This window comes from Phodopus roborovskii, unplaced genomic scaffold, assembly GCF_943737965.1.
Source record: "Phodopus roborovskii unplaced genomic scaffold, PHOROB, whole genome shotgun sequence".
Lineage (NCBI taxonomy): Eukaryota > Metazoa > Chordata > Mammalia > Rodentia > Cricetidae > Phodopus > Phodopus roborovskii.
In genome coordinates this window covers 10623842-10644544 of record NW_026126598.1, presented here as the reverse complement: position 1 = coordinate 10644544, position 20703 = coordinate 10623842, and the positions used below count along the sequence as shown (strand labels likewise).

Genomic DNA, 20703 nt, shown 5'->3' with positions numbered 1-20703 from the left:
TAAACAGGAGAGAAGTATCTAGCCCTTTCCTTGAAGTTGAAGATGGAGGGTTACCGAGACCTTAAGATGGCTATTGGGTTATTGGGTGCCACACTTCTGTGACTGCCTTCAGGTAGCACTGGAAACTGGTGGGAGAAGGATGTGGTGGTGGTGTCCCTAAAGACCCATTTCTGACGGCCACTTTCCAAGCAGCTAGCTAAGCACAGGAGTGGCAATCACAAGTCTCATGTGATAGGGTGTTCATTCTATCCAGAGTCACTTTGGCCACTAGTAATTGTCACTTCTGGATCATTCTGCACCAAGGGACACCATTAAACTACTCCAATCCAGTAGTTCAGAAGAGGAAAAGACTCCCGGGACTTGGATCCAGACTCTCCGAACTTATTCCGTTATCACACCTAAGCCTCAGAGCTATGACTCTCAGTGGTACTGATGCTTATTGATGTCCCAGACCCCTGAAGCTTGCACCTCTGAGCTCCACTGTGCAGTCATAAAAGGACTTGGTCTAAGTGAGCCCCATGGGGTGCAATGGGACTTAACTTTGAACTTGACCCTCAGCCAGAACTTCCTTCTGGATCTGGAGGTCAAGAGGTTCTCAGAACCCACTCTTCCACTGTTTACTGTCTAGATGAGCCCTGGAGGACTTGAATATGTGTGACCAAAGTCCCTAGCTACAAGCTGGAAAGGATGAAAGGTGGGGATTTAGCAACCACTCCAGACAGTAGCAATCAAATCGGCCCCAAGCACACAGTACAGGAAGAGACAGGAAGATTAAATGTTAAACCACACACAAATGCATTCAGCCAACAAAATGAGAATGAGTGAGAGTGAAGAAGGGCTTGGGGACCAGGATCAGGAGGTGGAGAGGAAGAAGCAGAGGCAGGGCAGATGGGAAGGAGAGGAAGATGAGCCTGCAGAGTCACCAGGGGTTAGGGAGGGAGAGTGATGGAAGCCAAACCATAGACCAGGGGACAGCCAGGTGGTGGCTCATTGGGAGAAAGTGCAAATGAAAGATTAGTTAAAGAAAGAGAGGAAAGAGAAAATTAAAAAACAAAATCAACCCAGAGCAAAGTTGGGAAAGAGAGAGAGAGATTGATTTAAACTAAGCAGAACGGCCGGGCTTTTCTGAGATGAGAGCAGTACACAGGCTGAGCTGGGATACCTACCTTCTCAGTGGTCAGGGACAAGGATGCAACAATAAAGAAAAGAAGAAATCTCTGCATATGGAATGCAGGGCAATGGTGATTCCAAATGGAACCCTGCTCTGAGCCAGCAGAGGGGGAAACAGCCTGCCATGTGGCTTCTGGGTGTCACCTCTGGGATGGAAGGGGCCACTTGTCAGCTATCTCTGTTAGATTCATTATTTATTTATTTTAGAATCTTTAACTACGGGCTCCAGTAGCCAAGCTTTCCTTAATTCTCGACATAACAAACTCCCCAGAGGGCATGCATGTAGCAGCTAATGAAAGCAGAAACCACAGGGTGGATAGAGAAGGGACAGGTTGCTTGGGAGAGAGACCCAAATCAGGAGGAGAGAGATGGAAAGAGAAATTACACAGGCACAGAAAGATGGAGTGGGGGATAGACAAGCCAGACAAAAAGAAGAGAGAAAGGCTGGTTAAATGAGGCCAGTGAGAGAGGATGAAGAGGGCGGGAGGGGTTGCATATTTAAAAGGAAAAACAACCATAAGTTTAATTTGGATCTTGCCTCTCAGATGAGCCCTATGGCTTCCCTATAATTTTATTTGTTTAGGTTTTTCGAGACAGGGTTTCTCTGTATTGCTTTGGAGGCTGTCCTAGAACTCTCTCTGTAGATCAGGCTGGACTCGAACTCACAGAGATCCGCCTGCCTCTGCCTCCCGAGTGCTGGGGAGGCCGTGTGCCACCCAGCTCCCTATAACCTTATTAAATGCTTTCTGAGACAGACAGTCATGTAGCATAGGATAGCCTTGAACTCACTATGTAATTGAGGTTGGCTTTGAATACCAGATTCCCCTGCATCTACCTTTCAAGTGCAGGGATTACAACTGTGCACTACTATCCCCAGATTTCATGTGATGCTAGGGACAGGGATCCAATCCAAGGCAAACACTACCAGCTAAGTCCCATCCATCACTCTCATCCTTTTTTTCCCTATGGTGAATGAACTACATGGATAGGGTAGCACTCAGTTACTGGGCTACATCCCAAATGCTCTCTCTTTCTCTCTCTCTCTCTCTGTCCTTTTGATTTTCTAAGTTACCAAGCACGACCTTGGCTGGCTTTGACCTTGTTATCCTCCTTCATCAGCCTTCCAAGTGCTAGGATTCAATGTGAACATCACCAGGCATGGTTCTGTTTCTCATATTGAGAATTGTCTGGAGCAACGATACCAATGGCTTGTCCCCAAATGAGAACCATTCTTCTCTCTAGCCTAGATTGACTAGCTTGGACAGCTTTATCTGAGTTAAATCTGCAGCTGCCTTCAGACCCTCTCCTCCAGTCTTTCTAAGGAACTGGGGCCTGATGCTGGCTTCCCCTGTCTGTCCACAACACAAGTCTCTTCTCTCTATGTTGTTAATTTAAAACCTGAGCTAATTCCAGTATGTTCCCTGGGGTTAACAAGAGGGCTAGTTGTCCTTTCTTATTTAGCAGGTGTTGTTGGATTGGCTGCCATTTGTATTTGGAGTTGTGTTCCCTTTTAAATTCTGATCACAAGAGAAGAAAGTATATAAAGATATGGGCATGATTAATGTAGACTTGAAATTCAAACATCATCTCTGCATTAGAAGAAAGACTTCCACAGTAACACACAAAAAAGCAAAGTTCTAGAACACAGAAGAGAGAGAAGAGGGGGAAAAAAACCAAAACAAAACCCAAAACAAACCCAGAAAGATAGTTTGCATTTTGGTATATTACAAAATTATTATTTTTTAAATAAAGAAAAAGGAAATACAAACAAAAAAAAACCAAAATAACAGGAAAAAATGACATAAACTCCCCCACCCACAGCTAAACAAGGTATGGAATTATAGTATTACCACATTTCAAATGGGAGGCTAAAAACAAACAAAGACATAGGCGGGGTTAAAACAGTGTTGAGCTTCTCTCTTTTTTCCTGTATCTTTCTCTCTCATTTTCTTAGAGATAAGGTCTTAAACTCCTACCCCCAGTACTTATGCTGAAATACCTTCCCCCCCCCAAATGGCAAAGGCTATTGACACCCAGCCCTCCCTCCATCTCACCTTTCTGGGTACAGGAGAACCAATTTGCTCAACAACCCCTCTACCGAAAAGAGGATCAGAGTGTAGGATACAGACCTGAGATGCTCAAAGTCTCAGACTGTGCAGGACGCAAGGGATAAGATTCTGAGCTATTCTTTGTGATAAGAGTAAACAAAGCACTTGGAAAACTCCTAAGGCCATGTGAAAATGGAGTCCCATTTTGGGCAGGAGATATAAAATGCTGCTTAAAGCAACTGCTGACTCCTGCACAGCCATCTAGTTACTGTTGCCATTTTGTCTGCACCTGGACAGGTTTAGTTACTGTATCCATTTTGTTTACACATGTACAGGACACTTGCAAGGGGCAGTGGTCGAGGAAATTGTTCAGATTTCCAAGACCCCACAGAAGGGATCAGAAATAGGGTGGGACCTACTTTCAGCCCTGTGTTCTGGGGTCTTAAAGGAGGCCACAGATGAGAGACTGTGTCCCTTGGTCTTTGTGCTCAGGAAGTTTTGGGATCACCATATCTCTTTTTAGGTTAGCTTATCAGTTCCAGCCCCTGCTGGTTGCTTTAAGATACCCCATTGTGCTCTCTCACACTCTGAAGACTTATCCGAGGGACATCAGTGCCCTTCTCAACTGGCAGCCTAACAGAAGTCCCAGGAGCTAGGCCAAGGACCAGGCAATCTTTCCAGAACAGTTTAGAGGCAGGCTCTCCCACAGAAATTCTGAGAACAAAAGCTTTGTGCCCTACCTCCCTTCACCTTCCTCTCTGACATCACAGGAGGAAGAGTATTTCAGAAAAGGAAGGGAGTGAAAGAAAGTAAACAAACAAAAAAAATCAAAATGAAACTGACAAGTACAGGTTTGTGTTGGCTGCTGAGACCCGTGGTCTGGGGAGGGTCAGCTTGCCACTTGGATGAGGCATCTTGGGTCATGCATTGTGAGTGTGGAAAGGGACCTGCTATTCTACCCGAGTTCCTGAGCACACCCAGTGGTCCTGTCAACACTGCAGCGACCCCTCCTTGAGAGGCCTCAGCCTCATACGCTGACACACAGATGGGGCCTATAGACCTTTGCGTGGCCCATGAGGGGAATAAAAAGTCAGTGTTTTGTTCGGGGTCCTAAGATCACCTCACCTGCCTGAAAGCTAGAGGTGATTGTGTTCCCTCGCTAGGACTGGTGGGGACAGTTTGTGGTGGGGACCATAATGGTAGGAGTGTTTTGGGTGTCTTGGGAAAGGTCGGCAGATTTGAGACACTGGTCCAAATTGGGGCCAAGTACAAAAGAAGCTCATTGCAGACCCCAAGAGAAGTGGGAAGGGCTAATGGGAGGGGTTAGGGAGGGAAGGACTCAAAGAAGGGGCTTAGATGTCACGTGACACCCACTGACTTTTGAGTCCTTTCTCTCCAGGTCCTGACTGATGTGTTTACTGTCCACGCCTGTTCCGGGAAGGCAAGAAACCTCGGTTCATCACCAGCAGCTTATCCCAAATATCCCTATAGTCAGGCCTTCTCTGACCTTCACTTTGCCAAGCACGAAAGTAGCCCAGGCCTGCAGGTCCCCACCCCTAATCCCTCACCAGACCACCAGGCCCAGGTGGGAACAACATCCAACCGACATCCAAATAAGCAGTCCAGGGGACTCCCGGCACCCGATGCCCTTGCGGAGCACAGGTCGGAGGGCTGGGAAGGGAGAGAGTGTCGGTCTGGTTACCGGTGGCCCATCATCGGCCCCGCCCCTCCAGCTATCCGGCCCCACCCAGCACGGCGCAGCCCGCCAAAGCGGTGTGGCGAACCCTCCGCAAAACCAAGTGTACGTACATCGGGCGGGCTGTGCGCCGAGCCGGGGCGGCCCCCGTGCGCTCCGCTCCGTTGCCTGCTGCCTCCGTTCTGCTGGGGCGACCCCCATCCGCTGCCGCCCGACGGGGAGGGCGACCGGCTCCCGCTGGATCGCTGGCTGCCTGTCTTCCGCCCGTCATCTCGATGCTTGGGGCTCAGCCTGGGGAAGCGGAGGGATGGGGGGAGCCGGCGTGGGACGCCCCCTCTGCAGGCGGCCTGGTTCTCAGCTCGCGCTTTCACAGAGAGAGCAACCCGAGCGAGCCAGCCTTGCACTGCCTTGACTTCCCAGCTTGCTTCTGGCTGATAAACTTTGGTTCTAGGCATTGGCCCGGCCCTTTAGGGACACAACACTCCCCTCCATCCCCGATTTGAGCTAAATAAATTTTGTTTTCTTCGAGACAGGGTCTCATATAGCCCAGGCTGGCCTTCAACTCTACATTTAGTCTAGAATGACCTGGAACTTCTGATACTTCTACCTCCGTCTCTAATGCGGGATTGCAGGCCTGCACCACTACAATTGGATTATGCAGTCCTGGGGGGCGAGAGTCAAACCCAGAACTTCGCGAACCCAGGCAACCAAGCACTCTACTAGCCAGGCTAATTTCTGGCCCCCACCCTCCAAGCATCATCTCTTGAGCCTACCCCAGGGTTCAGCCTACCTGCTGGGTGATCCGGAATCGCTGTAGTGTGAGGTCATCGAGGGGCTGTGTGAACTGACACTGCTGTGGTGGTGAGACCTTCTGCCTGGGGATTCATTGTGAGGCCTGGTGTGGGCAAGGGGAGTCAGCGGAACTGAAGTGTTATCTCTTTTGACCATGGTGTTGCCTGGCCTGACCTCGGGGACTTGGGGTAAGTAACTGAGGAAGGTCACTGTGGGATCCGCCCCACACCCAGCACAATCTCCTACAAAAAAAATTACCCGGATGGGATTGGGGCTGGGTGTAGGGTCCCCCAAAAGTTATCGCTGAGAGTTAGGGAAAAGTGCCTTTTCCTGGAGACAGCCCCAACTTCCAAATCTCATCTCTCACCTGATCTTCTTAGAATGGAGGGGTGTGGGTGAAAGGTCAAAGGGCAGAAAGGATGGATGGAGGGGGCAAGGGGCCTAGGACCCACCACTCTTCAGGGGCCACTGGCTCACAGGGTTTCCTCAGCACATTTTTTATTTGTCTGTCTGGCACGATTAGGGGCTATCCAAGTTCAAGAGATTGTTTTGGGGGTGCTAAAAGGCCAGGTTTTCTGGGGTGGAGGGAGGACAGCTGAGTGCTCTTACCTCTTACGCTCTTTGTTTTTTTCTTTTCTTTTGCTCTTGAGGCTTCGAGATCTGTAGGAAGCAGAGACCAGGTCTGAGCACAGTGGCAGGAGAGAGTGACACCGGAGTTACTGTAGCGCTCTGGAGCCCAGCTGAGCTCAGACATGGAACTTCAAATTGCTCTCTTAGGCCTAAACCTCCCCCTGGCTGCCCATCTTACCCCATAGGATAGCCAGGCTTTGTGAAAGGGGGTGTGTATGTATGTAGTGTTGGGGTAGAATCCAAAGAATTCTAGGTAGCAACCTCTCTGATGATATGAAATCCTTTAAAATCCCAAACAAATACAACAAATACCAATGTTTAGGAAAGGGCGGGGATGGAAGGGTTCAGCTTGCTTTGGGCCTCAGTTTCACAGGGAAACGGCTTAGGCAGTACTAGCTCACTGATATGCCCTGTCCTGGTCCTGGTCGTAGGGGCTGTACATAGGATAGTGGACACTAGGGGGCAGCAGAGGCCCACACTCTGCTTCCATCCTGGGAGAGAGGAGGGCAGAAATGGGGAAAATAGGAAGAGTAGGCTGAAAAATTTTCAGGCTTCCATACTACCAGGTACAAATGGCCTTTGCTAATCTCCGCCAAGGGAAGGACGTGGAGACTTTAGTCAGGGCTGCATGGAGGGAGTTTGGCTCCCATGGTAAGGGTGTAACTGGCCACACATTTCGATCCCTGATACCGAGTTGACTAACTTCTGCCTGGGCCCCTCTTTTCCCCCAGTCAGACCTGTAGAGGGCTAACAGTCTATGTGCCAGAAACTTCATCTCTAGCCCCAGCCTGGCCATCCCCATCTTCTACCCACTGAGCTACTCCAGTTCACAGAAACACTCTGTCCTGGCCTGCCCTTTCCCTGAATTCGGGGTCCTGATGCTTTCACCTTGGAAGAGGGTTCATCATGGCTTGCAGTTCTTTCTGGGAGTTCTTGGGGCTTTTACATGGAGGCTGAACTGAGGCAGGCAAAGGCTGACCTGTCCTCCAGCTCTGTTCGCATCAGTGAAGAAACCTCTGGAGTGGAAGATGGAGCCAGACTGGACTCTGGTACCCCCCCCCCCACACACACACACTCTCTTGTGGCTTTGGTCCCTAGAAAAGTCTGGTCCCTAGAAACCTCTGTGTGCCTGTCCAGGAATGCACAGCTCACCTGTACCGTCTCTTCCTCCGGGACCCAGAATCAGACCTGTGGAGTGACAGACAAAATCTTCTGAGTCTCCTTGGGAATGGCCACCGTGGGGCACAGTCCAGGTCCTGAGCCCAGGGAGTGAGACAGGCTGCAGGGGGCAGGGGTGTGTGGAGAGGAGAGGTCAAATTACCTATCTCTGTGGTGCTTCTTCAGACCCTTCTTCTTCTTGCGCAGGGGGGATGCACTCTCACAGCTGTGGACACAGGGGTGGGCCACTAGTGAGCTGGGGGTGGAGGGGGAGAGGATGGGTATGGCGGAAGGGACTTGGGGTGTAGACACTGGGAAGAGGTCGTAGGCTATGAAGCCCAAAGCCCCTTGTATAGAAAGACCTTGTACAGAAACCTTACGGACCAGATTGGCTAAGCCTCTTATAATTGATACTACTGCCTGTCCCTTAGTGTCCCTTTTCTTGTGTGTGTGTGTGTGTGTGTGTGTGTGTGTGTGTGTGTGTGCACAGAGCCTAGAGGTCACCCTTGGACATCATTTACAAGGTACTAACTATATATATTTATTTATTGTGTGTGTGCACCTGACATGGTGAATACATAGAGCTCAGAGGACAACCTCTGAAAAAGTCCTGGGGACTCTTCACAGGTCGCCACCCCTGTGTTTTCTGAGTCGGGATCTTTCTCTGACTTCTGGAACATGCACCTTAGCTAGGCTGGCTAGTGGGCCCACTCCTCAGTTCCTTTGTGGTGGTGTTCGCTTGGTTATTTTTGGTTTGTTTTGGAGGCAGGCCTTGCAGTGTAGCCCAGGCTAGCCTTGCACTCATGGTCCTTCTACCTGGGCCTCCCCAGTGGTGGGATCACGAGAGTGCGCCCCCTATCTTGTATAGGGCAAGGGAGGTTCCCACCACTCCCTGAGACAGGGTTTCTCTGTGCATCTTTGGCTGTCCTGGAACTCACTCTGTAGACTAGGCTGTCCTCAAACCCACAGAGATCTGTCTGCCTCTGCATGTACCATCATGCCTGGCTTGGGAAGAAATGTTTTTCCCGCCTGGTTTTCTTACAGTGCTGGAGACAGAACCCAGGGCCCTGCTCTAGGCAAACTCACCAGCTTTGAGATGTCTCCAGCCCTTGAGATTTCTGGGCTGCACATGCAAACACTGGTACCAGAAAGTCCTGTGGCCAACCCCTAGGTGCCAGGCCTCTTCTGTTTGGAAGATGGCCTTGCATTCTTTCCCACCCACAGGTGCTCCCCCCCTAGGTCCCAGCCCTCCCCTCCTCCCGCTCTTGCCCCTACATCACTGACCTGCATTCTGACTCTAGTCTCCTCTTTTTGCTGAAGGTCAATGTCAGAGAGAAAGGACAGACAGATGGACCGGGTTAGCTAGTGGCCCCAGCTTGTACCTCAGGACAGAGGAGGGGGAGGACATAGAAACGGGGGAGTTGTAGTTGAGGGCCAATAATGACCTCTTTCCCAGGAACACCCACACTTGGAATGGGGTTTACTTGAACCCTGGGAGGACAATAATACCCAGTGGGGGTGGGACATAGAGCGGGGCGGGGCTTATCGAATGGGCGGGACCGAGACGTGGAGGGGTTAGGCTGCAGGCTAGGGATTCAAGGGTTGAGGCTGGTTTAAGTTCATGGATCCTAAGTGTGGCATCTCTGTCCCATGTAACCCCAAGGCCCTTCCCCGATTCTCCCTAGGACCATGCGCCTTCTCACCGGCTCCTCCGATGACTGCCTTTCTTTTTCTTCTTCTTCTTGGGAGGGGGCGATGCGGAGCTGCTGGACCAGTGCTTGGTCCTGGACGAGAAGGGGCGGCGGGGTGGTGAGGGATGCGGCCCGGTGTTGCCCTCCCCTCCGCCGTGGCGGCCGCTCACCTGTACCCCCGGTGCCCGCGGTAGCAGGCAACCGGGCAGTCGCAATCCACAGGACCATCGTCCTCATCGAAGGGTGGGTACTCCAGGCCCGGCTCCAAGCCGTCCATTCTCCGCGGGGTCTCTGCCACGCTAAGGAGAGACAATGACGCTGCCCACCCGCCTCTGAGAAATGGCCTTCCCGCTGCTGCAGCCTGGGCATGGCGTCTTGGCCTGGCCTTTGTCCTCTGTGTTATATGCGGCGGAGGAGAGGAGGCTGTGCTTGCAGACCAGAGGGGTCTGAAGAAGATTTGAGTAGCCCAGATTCTGAGGCAGTGGTTTGCAAAAGACAAAGGAACCCCAAGCCTGGTAGTGCAGGCTTGTTACATCAACTACTAGGGATGCTGAAGCAGAAGGATTTCAAGTTCAAGGCCTGTCTGATCAACCGAGCTGAGAATAAACAAACAAACAAGAAATAAATGGCTGGGGATGCAGCTTCGAGGGCCAGTAACAACTATAGCACTGACCAATAGGAGAGCCCTGGGTTCCATCCTCAATAACACGCGCGCGCGCGCACACACACACACACACACACACACACACACACACACATACACAAACCAACCAAACCAAAAAACTGGGAATGCAGTGTTGGTAGGGTGCTCGCCTAGTTTTCATAAAGCAATGCCACCTAAACTGGGTGTGGTAGGGCGCACCTGCAGTCCCAGTACTTTGGAGCTGGACACAGGGTGAGGATACACAGGACTTTCTAGGCCAGCTGGGTTACATGAGATCTCAACAACAAAACAATTAGATCTGTCCCATTCATTGAGCCCCTCCTTACCCCTCACCAAGTCTCCTCCCTGTAACTGTCAGCCCCGCGTCGCCACTGTCCTCCCTTCCTTTCCCTAGCTGGAGTCTTTACTCTTTCAAAGGGCCCCTCCCCCATGGCTGACATCTGCCTCTCCAGATCCCTGAGCGCCCCCCACCCCACCCCACCCCCGCACCTCCCTTCCCTCCTCTTTTCCTTCAGCCTTGGCCTCAGCCTCTGAAATATTCATAGCCTCTCTCCTCTCACCCTCCCTCCCCTCCACAGCCTCCAGAGGCCTCCTGCACTTCGAAGCTCCAGCTGCCGGCTGTCTTCATCAATCACAGCTGGCGCCCGGAGGGTGAGGGTGGGGCTTCAGCTCTCTGCACCTCCAAGCTCAGTATCCACGCCCCATCCGGCCCAGAATCTCAGAACTTCGCCCAGCAGGAGCCAGACATCTCCTGTCGCTGTTCCCAGCTCCTCAGACAGCGCCCCGCTCCCAGGCACCCTTTCAGGGTTAGGGCCCTTGTCATGAGGGCTCTAACCCTAAAACCACAGCTTGACCCGGGCAGGACCTGATTAGGCCCCTGACTGACTCTCCAACTTAAGAATTCCTTTTAAAAATAACTGGACTATGTTTTCCTTTCTTTTCTTTTTTGGAGTATTTTTCTTAAAAAAACATTATTTTTTTAACTTTTACTTACTCATGTGTGGGAGTGGGGCTCACATAAGCCACTGTGAATATGGTTAGAGCACAGCCTGTTATCACACTTCTCTACTCCTACTGTGTGCACTCTGGGGATCAAACTCAGATTGTTAGGTTTAGTGGCAAGCTCCTCGATAGCCCCAAGTTTCTTGATCTCTCTCTCTCTCTCTCCCTTATTCTTTTCAATTGAACAAGACTACAAATGACCTTCCACAGGTGGCCCCTCCCCCTCATCTCCACCTTCTTCACCTTCCCTGCTGGTGGAGATTGTTCCAGGCTTCAACAGAACACCCACACCCACGCACTCTCTCGAGGCCGCCCACACACAACCTTATCTACACAGGGAAGAGAATTCCCTGGCTTGGAGCAGAGGATTAAGGCAGACTCTTCCTCCGAAGCCCCAGACACACAGGCCTGGTCCATGACCCAGCCATTCCCTAGTAGTGATTACTTTGCAGGGGGCATCTGTTGGCTTCTACATCACAGCAGCCTGTTCCTGGAAGGGACTCAGAAATCTCACATAAAGGATGGAAGGGAGGGAGACTGTATATGGTGGCAGGGCTAAAGAAAGGCTTTACAGCAGGCATGGTGGTACATGCTTGTAATGCCAGCACTCAGGAAGAGGAGGCAGGAGGATCCGGAGTTTGAGGTCAGCTGGACTACATACAAGCTCAGGGTAAGCCTGAACCATTCTACAGAAACCCTGTCTCAATAGCTAACTGACTAAATAAACAAATAACTAAAGGCTGACAAAAATGCTTCAGTAGGTAAAAGCATGTGATTCCAAGCCTGAGGACCTGAGTTCGATCCCCAGTGCCCACATGATGGAGGGAGAGAACTGACCCCTGCAAATTGTCCTCTGACCTCCATACACGTGTGATATATACATTCTCTATGCCCTCCCCTTTCTCTTTCCCTTCATCGCTCTCAAAATAAATTTAAAAAGTAAGAAATAAAAGGACTGGGGCTTAGCAGATAGCTTACTGTACAACCATAGGACTGGAGTTACGATCCAACTTGGAAACACCAAGCTGTCCCTGACAGCCTTGGAGCCACCACAGATATTTGGGAAGTTTTTTGGGGGACAATAGACTAATGTGATCCTCCTGCCTCCACAGAACCAAGCATCCCTACATCCCTTAATTCAAACCTCTCTGCTCTTGCTCATCTTGAAGCTGGTGCTTCCTCCCATCTCCCTTTGTCTCCCTCCAATGACATGTCCAGCCCTATTGATTTCTAAGGTCCATCACTGCCCACACAGCTCCTCAGCCATACAAATGTAAAACAGTCTTTAGTGAAACTGCTAAAGGTAAGGGCATGGCGTTACAGTTAGCTTGTGGGTGAGCTGGGGGAGGAGGGAGCTTCAGCTGATACAGACTTGAACACGATGAAGGTTATTTACAAAATCAAGTTGCTCCCTTTGGACAATGCCTAATGCAGGACCTTTCTGGTCTTTGTAACTGCCCAGTTAGGTTGGCCACTGATGTCTTTCGTGCACCCCTTGCTCGTGAGCTAGCATGTGGGTGCTGGAGCTGAATCCTGGTTCTCTGCAAGAGTAACAAGTGCTCTGAGCTATCTATCCAGCCCCTCCACCTTAGTTTTTGGAGACGAGGTCTCTCGGGAACCTGAACCTCACCGGTAGAACTAACTAGCTAGCCAGCAAACCCCCATGTGTTTCCGCCTTTCTGGTGCTCATCTTGCAGGGGCATGCTGAGAATCCAAATGCAGTTCCTCACACATTTGCAGCAAGCATTTTACCCAGGGAGCCATCATCTCCCCAGCCCCCTTTTTTCATTACCTTTTAACTTTTATTTTTCGTGTTGCTGTGGCCTTGTGTGCTCTTAAATCCACGTTTGTCACCTAGTTGATGGTTCATTGTGTCTTTGGGATAGGGAGATGGGTATGGGAGGATGGGAGTGTCATCCCACCATAGAGGTGACCAACATAGGCATAGGCAGTTGGCTATGAAGTAAAAGGGTGTATTGAGTCAGAGGCAATGACACTCACCGGTGAGGCCAGCATTTGGGAGGTGGAGGCAGGAGGATCAGGAGTTGAAGGTCAGCAAGTTGGAGGCCAGTGTAGGCTACATGAAACCTATTTTCAAAGAAACTGAAAGCAGAGGGAGAAGTGGGGAGATGGCTCAGTTGGTAAAGGGTTTGCTGTGCAAGCATGAGAACCCAAGTTTGATCCCAGAACCCATGTAAAAGGCTGGGTGTAAGGATGTGCTAAAGTGAGCCCAGCTTTGAGGAGAGAGAGACAGGAGTACCTTTGGAATATGCTCGCCAGCCAATATAGCCTAATGGTGAGTTCCCAGCTAGTGAGAGATTCTGTCACAAAATATAAGGTAGATAGACATTGAGGAAGATACCAGTGCTTATCTGTGACCTCCACATATGTGCGCGCGCGCGCACACACACACACACACACACACACACACACACGTGCGCTAAATGTAATAAAAATTATCCCCCAAAGTCTCTTTCTGATTTAAAAAAAAAAAAAGTTGGCATGAAAAACAGCCAGTGAGAAGCAATCGTGTGTGTGTGTGTGTGTGTGTGTGTGTGTGGTGTGGTGTGGTGTGAGCATATGTGCTACTGTTGTGCCTGTAGAGATCAGAGGATGATATACTGGATTTTATTCTCTTTATCCGCTATGTTATTCCCAGGGATCAAACACAGGTTTGATGGCAAACACCTTTACCCACTAAGCCATCTCACTGGCCGGCATGCCAACACTGTTTACTTAACTATTTTTGTTTTCCATTAGCCAGGAGCATATTGGTCCAAGCAACAGAGGAGTGAGCCAAAATAGTGGTGGGATTCTGGGCAAAGCATCTTTCTTCTCTGCTCATACACTCAGTCACCAAGCCACCTGGCCTGACACGGGCCTTCAGTGGTAGTAAGAACAGGGAAGAATCAGGCCTGCATTCTTTCATCTCATGCCTTGAAGTGCAGGGCAAACATTGATCCCTATGTCTATTATGATAATTGCTAGTCCGGGTGCCAGACAGTATTGGGAGCACTTTACATGTATTTATCTCATTTAATCATTGAGTATTCAGAACAAGCCTTTGACATGGGAACCATCATTAAAATTCCTATCTCACAGATAAAATGATGAGGTACAGGGAGGTCACACTACGTCTAAAATTAGACGTGTTGAGAAAATGACTAGATTTTGTTCACACTGTGTTAGAAAGTAGCTTGTAAAGATTGCATCTGCAAGCCTGCTTTCTCAAACACTTTGCTATTATATAACTACGAATCTCTCTCTGTCTCTCTCTCTAACAGAGTATCTGGCTGGTGAGATGGCTCAGAAGGTAAAGGTACTTGCTACCAAGTCTGATGACCTGGGTTCAATCCCTGGTATCCACATGGAGAAAACAGAATTGACCCCTGCAAATTGTCCTCCATATGCATGCCATGGAACATGCACATTTACACACACATACACACACACACAGACAGAGAGAGAGGGAGAGAGACAGAGACAGAGAGAGAAAACAAACACACAAATCAAACTATGAATAAGTAAGCTATTGGAAGGTCATGAACTTTGGGAGGTGGGGCCAGTTGAAGGAAGTGGGAGAGTCTCTGATGGACTTACCTGTTCTTTTCCCTTCCTGCCTCTATGCTAGTTTCTGGCTGCAGTGATATAAGCCATCTATTCCTACATGCGTCCTCTGCCACACTGAATTAAACCTCCTTTACCATGAACAAAACAGCCCGAGTTGTCTGTGGCACATACTCTGACTACAGGTCTGGAAGTGTAACAAACATACTGTGCTCCTGACACCCAAGGGATCCACCTCCCAATGTTTCCAGGGAAATCTCTCCAAACAACATGTGAGTGTATTCTGCTTCCTATCAAAAGCTTTCTCCTGTCTTCTGTAGGGTCATTTCTAGACATGGTATATACTGATGGCAGTCTGGAGAGAAGATTATCACAAGAAACAATCACTCAAATAAGTCTGTTAACCCAAGGGTGAGGGGTGGTTGCTTTCTAGGGGTGATACCTCTCTGTCCTGAGCTCCTAGTGGCCCCCAAAGGTTCTCATAGTGGGGCCCCTTCATTCCAGGTGCACCTCCATTGTTTAATTTTGTAATTCAATTTATTTGTTTTATGTGTGAGTGTCTTGCTTGCCTGTCTATATGTGCACCACATGCATGCTGTAATTAAGCTCACAGAGGTCAGAAAAGGACATCAGATCTCCTGGAACTGGAGTTAGAGATGGCTGTGAACCACCATGTGGGTGCTAGGAATTGAACCTGGGTCCTCTGCAATAAGTGGTTCCAATCACTGAGCCAGCTCTCCAACCACCTACTCTTGTTATTTAACTGTAGGAGCTTCCAAATTTGGGGGCTAGGAGTATATTTGTGTTATAAAGAACTTACCTAACTTGCTCCTAAACAGTAGTCTATAAATCATGGAAGGTCAAGATTGGAGACCTAGGCATAAATTCAGGGACTGGGGGCTCTATGGATTCTGGCAGCTGGCAGTTGGCAGGCAGCATGGAGACAGCCAGGCAGAAGGGAACAAGTCAAAGATAATTGGACATATGGTATTGTTGGCAGTACATAGATGATGGCAGTGGCCACCTAGCCGTGATGTGTGTTTGCCTTGTGCTAGGTATTGATCCTAACACTTATATCCATTCATGTCTTTCTCATGCTGGGGATGGAAACAGCCTCCTTCATACTACACAAGGGTTTCAAAGTTGAGCCACACCCCCAGAGCCTTGTGTGTGGGGAGGGTATTCTAGGAAAGCACACTACAGCTGATTAATGCCCCAGCTCTTCCCTGAGGGATTCTAGGCAAGTGCTCTACCACTTGGCTAGCCTATGAGGTGGGCATCAGTACCTTCATTTTAAATATAAAGATATGAATAGCTAGAGAAGTCAGGGTCTGCCCAAGTCATGGTGCAGCTGGGATCCAGCAGCCAGGATGGTATCCTTGGACTTACAGATTTTGATGGATGTATGGAGTGTCTATCTCTCTCACCTATGCATCCAAGATGTGAACACTGGCTCAGATTCCAGGTTCATATGTGGCCAGACAGTGGCAAGCCTTTCTCCTTCAGCTGTGTGCTTCATGTCTAAGCACAGCAAGCTCAGTTTCAGCACCACGGACAGCTCATGTTCAAGCAACTCCCAGAAGTTGTCCTCTGACTTCCACAAGCACACCCTGGCATCTGGCATGCATGTACACTCACATACTCCTGTACATGCACACACATTTGTGTGAGCATGTGAGAACACACACACACACACTAAGTAAATAAATGTTAAAACAAAACCAAAATGTCCCTTCTCTAGCAACCATTAACTAACTGCTCATAGAGCCTTGGGAAGTGTTTTCCCTTTTGTTGTTGTTTTTTTCTAGACTGGGTTTCTCTGTGTAGCCCCAACTATCCTGGAACTCACTCTGTAGACCAGGCTAGCCTTTAACTCAGAGATCCACTTGCCTCTGCCCCCAAGTATCCCAGAATCTAGAATCAGAGTGTACAGAAGTTTGGGGACGCAGGAAGGTACCTGCTCCTGAACTAGTCCCACTGCTGAGAGAAAGAGCAGGAGCCTTTCCCACAGCCTCTTGCACAACCTCAGTGCTGGGAAGGGAAAGAACCATTAGCAAGGGGGTTGCCCTCTGAATGTATCCCATAGAATTTGCTGAGTACACTCTGGGGCATGGGGATGGACTACCTTTTGTCATCTCTCTAATTCAACCTGCACTATTTTCTACACATATTTTTTCCCTTCCCATGCCAGGGCTTGAATTTAGGGCCTCCAGCATGCTAGGCAAGTGCTCTAATGCTGAGCCATATCCCTACACTGGTAGGTTCAAGCCAAACATTCTACCACCAAGCAACTACAGCCCCTCACTGGGGGATTCTAGGCAAGTGCTCTACCACTGAGCCACAGCCCAGCCCCTCACTGGGGGATTCTAGGTAGGTGCTCCCCAGCTGAGCGCCTGCCCATTGGCATTTGGGTTTCTACAATCCAGGGCACATCACATGCTTCCTCTGGAGTTCATTTTACAAGTGGAAATAACTAACTCCCAGATTAGCTTGCAGCTTACTTGTGGTAAGCTATCAGTTAGTGGCAATGTTGGGGTCTGAACATCTCTGAAGCACCCTGGCTTGTAGCTATGATCCTTGATTTGAGATCTGGGCCCTCCTGCTGCTGATCCATATACAGGTGGGCAGCAAGTGGCCCTCAGGGCCCTCAGGTGACCGTACCTATATTCTGGGCTAGGCCAGAACTTCCAATGGATAGAGTCCTTGATCTCTCCTTCACTCACCCCAGCCCCGAATGGCACATCTGGACAAGCCCCAGGCACCCAGTTGCAGCATGAGACGCCCCTCCCTTCCTGTCACCCAGACAAATACTCACATGTGGGCCCCAGGCCGGTCCTCCCTGGTCACTACTCCCTCCTTCTCCATCAGCATCTGCCGGAAGGTCCCGACCTTCTGCCGGATCTCCTCCTCAGAGTACCTGAGAAGCACAGGGACCGTGAGGGCTTGCTGCTAATTTTAGATCACCCCTTCAGCTTACTCCCACTTGCTCTCCAGTCCTTGGTCTCAGTGCATGCTCTCATTGGTAACTGCTCTTTTTTTTGTAGGAGTTTTGTTATTCTCTCTCAGTGTACCCTCTCTCTCCCCACTCCCCTCTCCCCTCGCCTCCCCACCCTACCTTCTGCTTCCTTTCAGTCCCCTCCTCTCCATCCTTCCCTTCCTCCTTTCCCCTTTTCTCCTCCCTTCCTTCCCCTCCCTCCTACTCACTCGCTCTTTTCCCTTCCTCCCTTCCCTCATTTCCTGTCTCTGTATTTTGTATTTTTTCTTCTCCCCCTCTCCTTTCTTAATAGTGTTTATTAGGTTCACCTAACAAACATTTAAAAGTTTGAATTACTATTCAATGTATGAGTGTTTTGCCTGTATGTATATCTGTGAACCACATGTGATCTGGTGCTCAAAGAGGCCAGAAGAAGACAATAGAGCCCCTGCAACTGGAGTTACAGATGGTTGTGAACCACTGCATGGGTGCTGAGAATCAAACCCAAGTCCTCTGGAAGAACAGCTGGTGCTCTTAACTGCTGATCCATCTCTCCAGCTCCTCGATATCTGTCTGTCTGTCTGTCTGTCTGTCTAGGAAATAGAATCTTACTATTAGTTCAGGCTAGCCTGCAACTCACTTGTAATCCAAGCTGGTCTCTACTCTGTAATACTCCTGCCTTAGCATTTCAGCGATGGACTCATAGGCTGTCCCTATGAGTACATGCCTGGTGCAGCACTAACAGGAGTCTGTGGCTACTAGTGAATGAATCTTGGGTCATGACCTCCAGGGTTTTCATTCTTCAGAATGGAGGAGAGTATGGGGTCTCATCTTGCTTTGCTTTCTGCTCAGGGTCCACTGCCTCTTCCCATAGCAGGCACAGCCCTCCCCACTCGGCCTGTCCATGGGAATGGTATGCCTTTCCCTGTCTTGTTTCTTATTTATCTTTTCCTCAACAAACACTTTACAGAAGACTAATTTGGCTTTCAAAAGCTTTTTTCTTTTAAAACAAAACCCAAATGTCCTTTAATTATATTTGTTTATTGTTTTTTTCAAAACAGAGTTTCTCTATGTAGCTCTGGCTGTCCTGGAATTCATGATGTAGTCCAAGCTGGTCTTGAATTCACAGAGATATACCTGCTTCTGCCTCCTGAGTGTTGGGATTAAAGGATGCATTACCACTACCTGGTCCTTTAAATTTATTTTTATTTTTAAAAATGTGTGTGTGTCACTTGAGTGGTGGTGACACATGCCTGTAATCACAGCACATGGAAGGTAGAGGCAGGTGGATATCTGTGAGTTCAAAGCCAGCCTGGTATAGAGAGTGAATTCCAGGACAGGTAGGGCTGTTACACAGAAAAACTCTGTCTTGAAAAAAAAAATGTGTGTGTGAGAGCCTGCATGCATGAGTGTGAGTGTATTCCTGCGGGCGTGTGTGTATCTGGGTGTATGCCTTGTGTCTGTGTTATCATGTGTGTGTGTCTGTGTGTGTGTGTGTGTATACATACACTTGAAGGTGTGTGTGAGTTTGTGTGTGTGACTGAGGACAGGAGTGACTTCCCAGCCCAGCATTGTTCATCCCAGTGACTAATTCAAGGGAAAAGCACAGCTCGCTGTGTTAAAGGTCATGATGACTTAGCAGAAGCTGCAGGAAGCCTGAATATTTAGAAGGACCCTTGTGTTTTCTTGCCTGGCATCTCTATCTATTTTATAGATTGTGTAAAGGCCTTGAGCTGTCATTTATGTTTATATATGCTTCACAACACTGGATATATCTAGAGCATGGAGAATTAGTCTCTGTGGCTTCTACGAGTTGGTGCTTAATCTAGATCTTCAGAGACAGTTTCTGAGTTGTCTGAACTAACAGATAAATGAAGGTGACGAGGGCTCATGGCTCCACTTAGCTGGTCCAGACCCTGCTTCCTTGTTGGATGAGGTTGTTGGCTCCCAGTGCTCTTTAGATTCAGCCCCAGGCTCCAACTCAGGGACATAGGTCTTCCTGAACACCCCCCCCATTCCAACCCTGCCTTTTTTCTGTCAGACCTTTTCTGGCCCCGCCTACATCAGCATCACTCTTCAATTAGTCTCATTAGACATGGGACCTGCCACAAGCCTGATTAGGCCCTGGCCACATCTCAGTCTTGCTCCTAGATCCACTCATCATTTGAGGCCAAGCTCCCTACCTAGTGCTGGTCTCAGCCATGCCCTATCCGGTTGCACCAATATCCTGGGCACAGCTCCACCATATCCAGGTCAGGTTGCCTCAAATAGAATAGCCAAGACCCTTGTTGGTGTGCCAAACTCCGGAGTGCAGCTTTGCCACACCAAGTCCCCGAACACAACTCTACCATTGCCAAGTTCACAATCACACCCCTATCCTGGTCTCACTACCTTACACTCTAGCCACAGCCCCTTCCCAGTCCAGACTAATAGCTTCAGCACTCCTCCTGGGTGCAAAGCTTGACTATTACCTGTCCATCACTCCCTTGGAATGTTTGGCCACACTCCTACTCCGCCCTTCCTCACCAAGCTCCAAAGCACAGCCCAACCACTTACATCCACACCCCTATTCAGAGTTCATCCTATCTCTCCACAGCCGGATACTCTACCTAGTTCTGCCTCTCCCTCTGCACCCAGCCTCTGGGCACTGCCTGACTATTCCTTGTTCAGAACCGCTGCATAGACTGGCCATGCCCATCGAAACCACATACCAACCATTTCTCCTGTCTAGTCCCTCCCTATCCGCTTCTTCATGCCTAGAGCACATACCAACCATGCCACTACCCCTCACCAGGTACTCAGTTTCCCCTGTCTCGCCCCGCCTCACCCTTCTTTGATTTCGCTACTAAATCCAACCACGCCCCCTGTCCGCCTCTGCCTTGCTGCTCCAAGTCCCAGAGTATAGCATAACCACAGCCCTAGCCTTCCTTGTCCTAGCCCCGCCCCATCACGCCCCACCACGCCCCAGCCCCGCCCCTGACAGCTCCAGCATCAAGTCTTGAACATAGTCTGACCTCGCCCCACATCATCTCCCCTAACCCCGCCCCTCTCGCCCCGCCCTGCTCACCCCTGCTCCTCCATCATCTCTTGTAGTTCCATGCACTTGAGCTCCACGCGCCGCTTGCGTTCGTGGTCCAGGATCTCCCGGTGCGCGCGCTTCACCAAGCCGGGCTCGGCGGCGCGCAGCTCCTCCTCCGCGCGCGGCCAGGTCCCGGACGAAGCACCCGGTTGTGGGAAGCCATTGGCGGCGTCGGGCGGGGATGGCATGCCGGCAGCCCCGTTGTTCACAGTGGAGGACATGACAGCTGTCC

General features: G+C 49.8%; 1 protein-coding gene across 1 annotated transcript in view; it reads right to left on the bottom strand.

Annotated features, from left to right (window-relative positions):
• Positions 1 to 20692, bottom strand: part of Srrm3 (serine/arginine repetitive matrix 3) — a 29970-nt gene extending 9278 nt beyond the window's left edge. The window contains exons 1-10 of the mRNA XM_051204975.1: positions 20460 to 20692; positions 17234 to 17335; positions 9356 to 9484; positions 9198 to 9278; positions 8779 to 8808; positions 7658 to 7720; positions 7489 to 7524; positions 6316 to 6366; positions 5705 to 5809; positions 5028 to 5205 (exon numbers count right to left, since the gene is read on the bottom strand). Coding sequence (XP_051060932.1) covers positions 5028 to 5205; positions 5705 to 5809; positions 6316 to 6366; positions 7489 to 7524; positions 7658 to 7720; positions 8779 to 8808; positions 9198 to 9278; positions 9356 to 9484; positions 17234 to 17335; positions 20460 to 20692 — 1008 coding nt within the window. The remainder of the gene's footprint in view (positions 1 to 5027; positions 5206 to 5704; positions 5810 to 6315; positions 6367 to 7488; positions 7525 to 7657; positions 7721 to 8778; positions 8809 to 9197; positions 9279 to 9355; positions 9485 to 17233; positions 17336 to 20459) is intronic.
• Between the last annotated feature and the right edge of the window lie 11 nt (positions 20693 to 20703).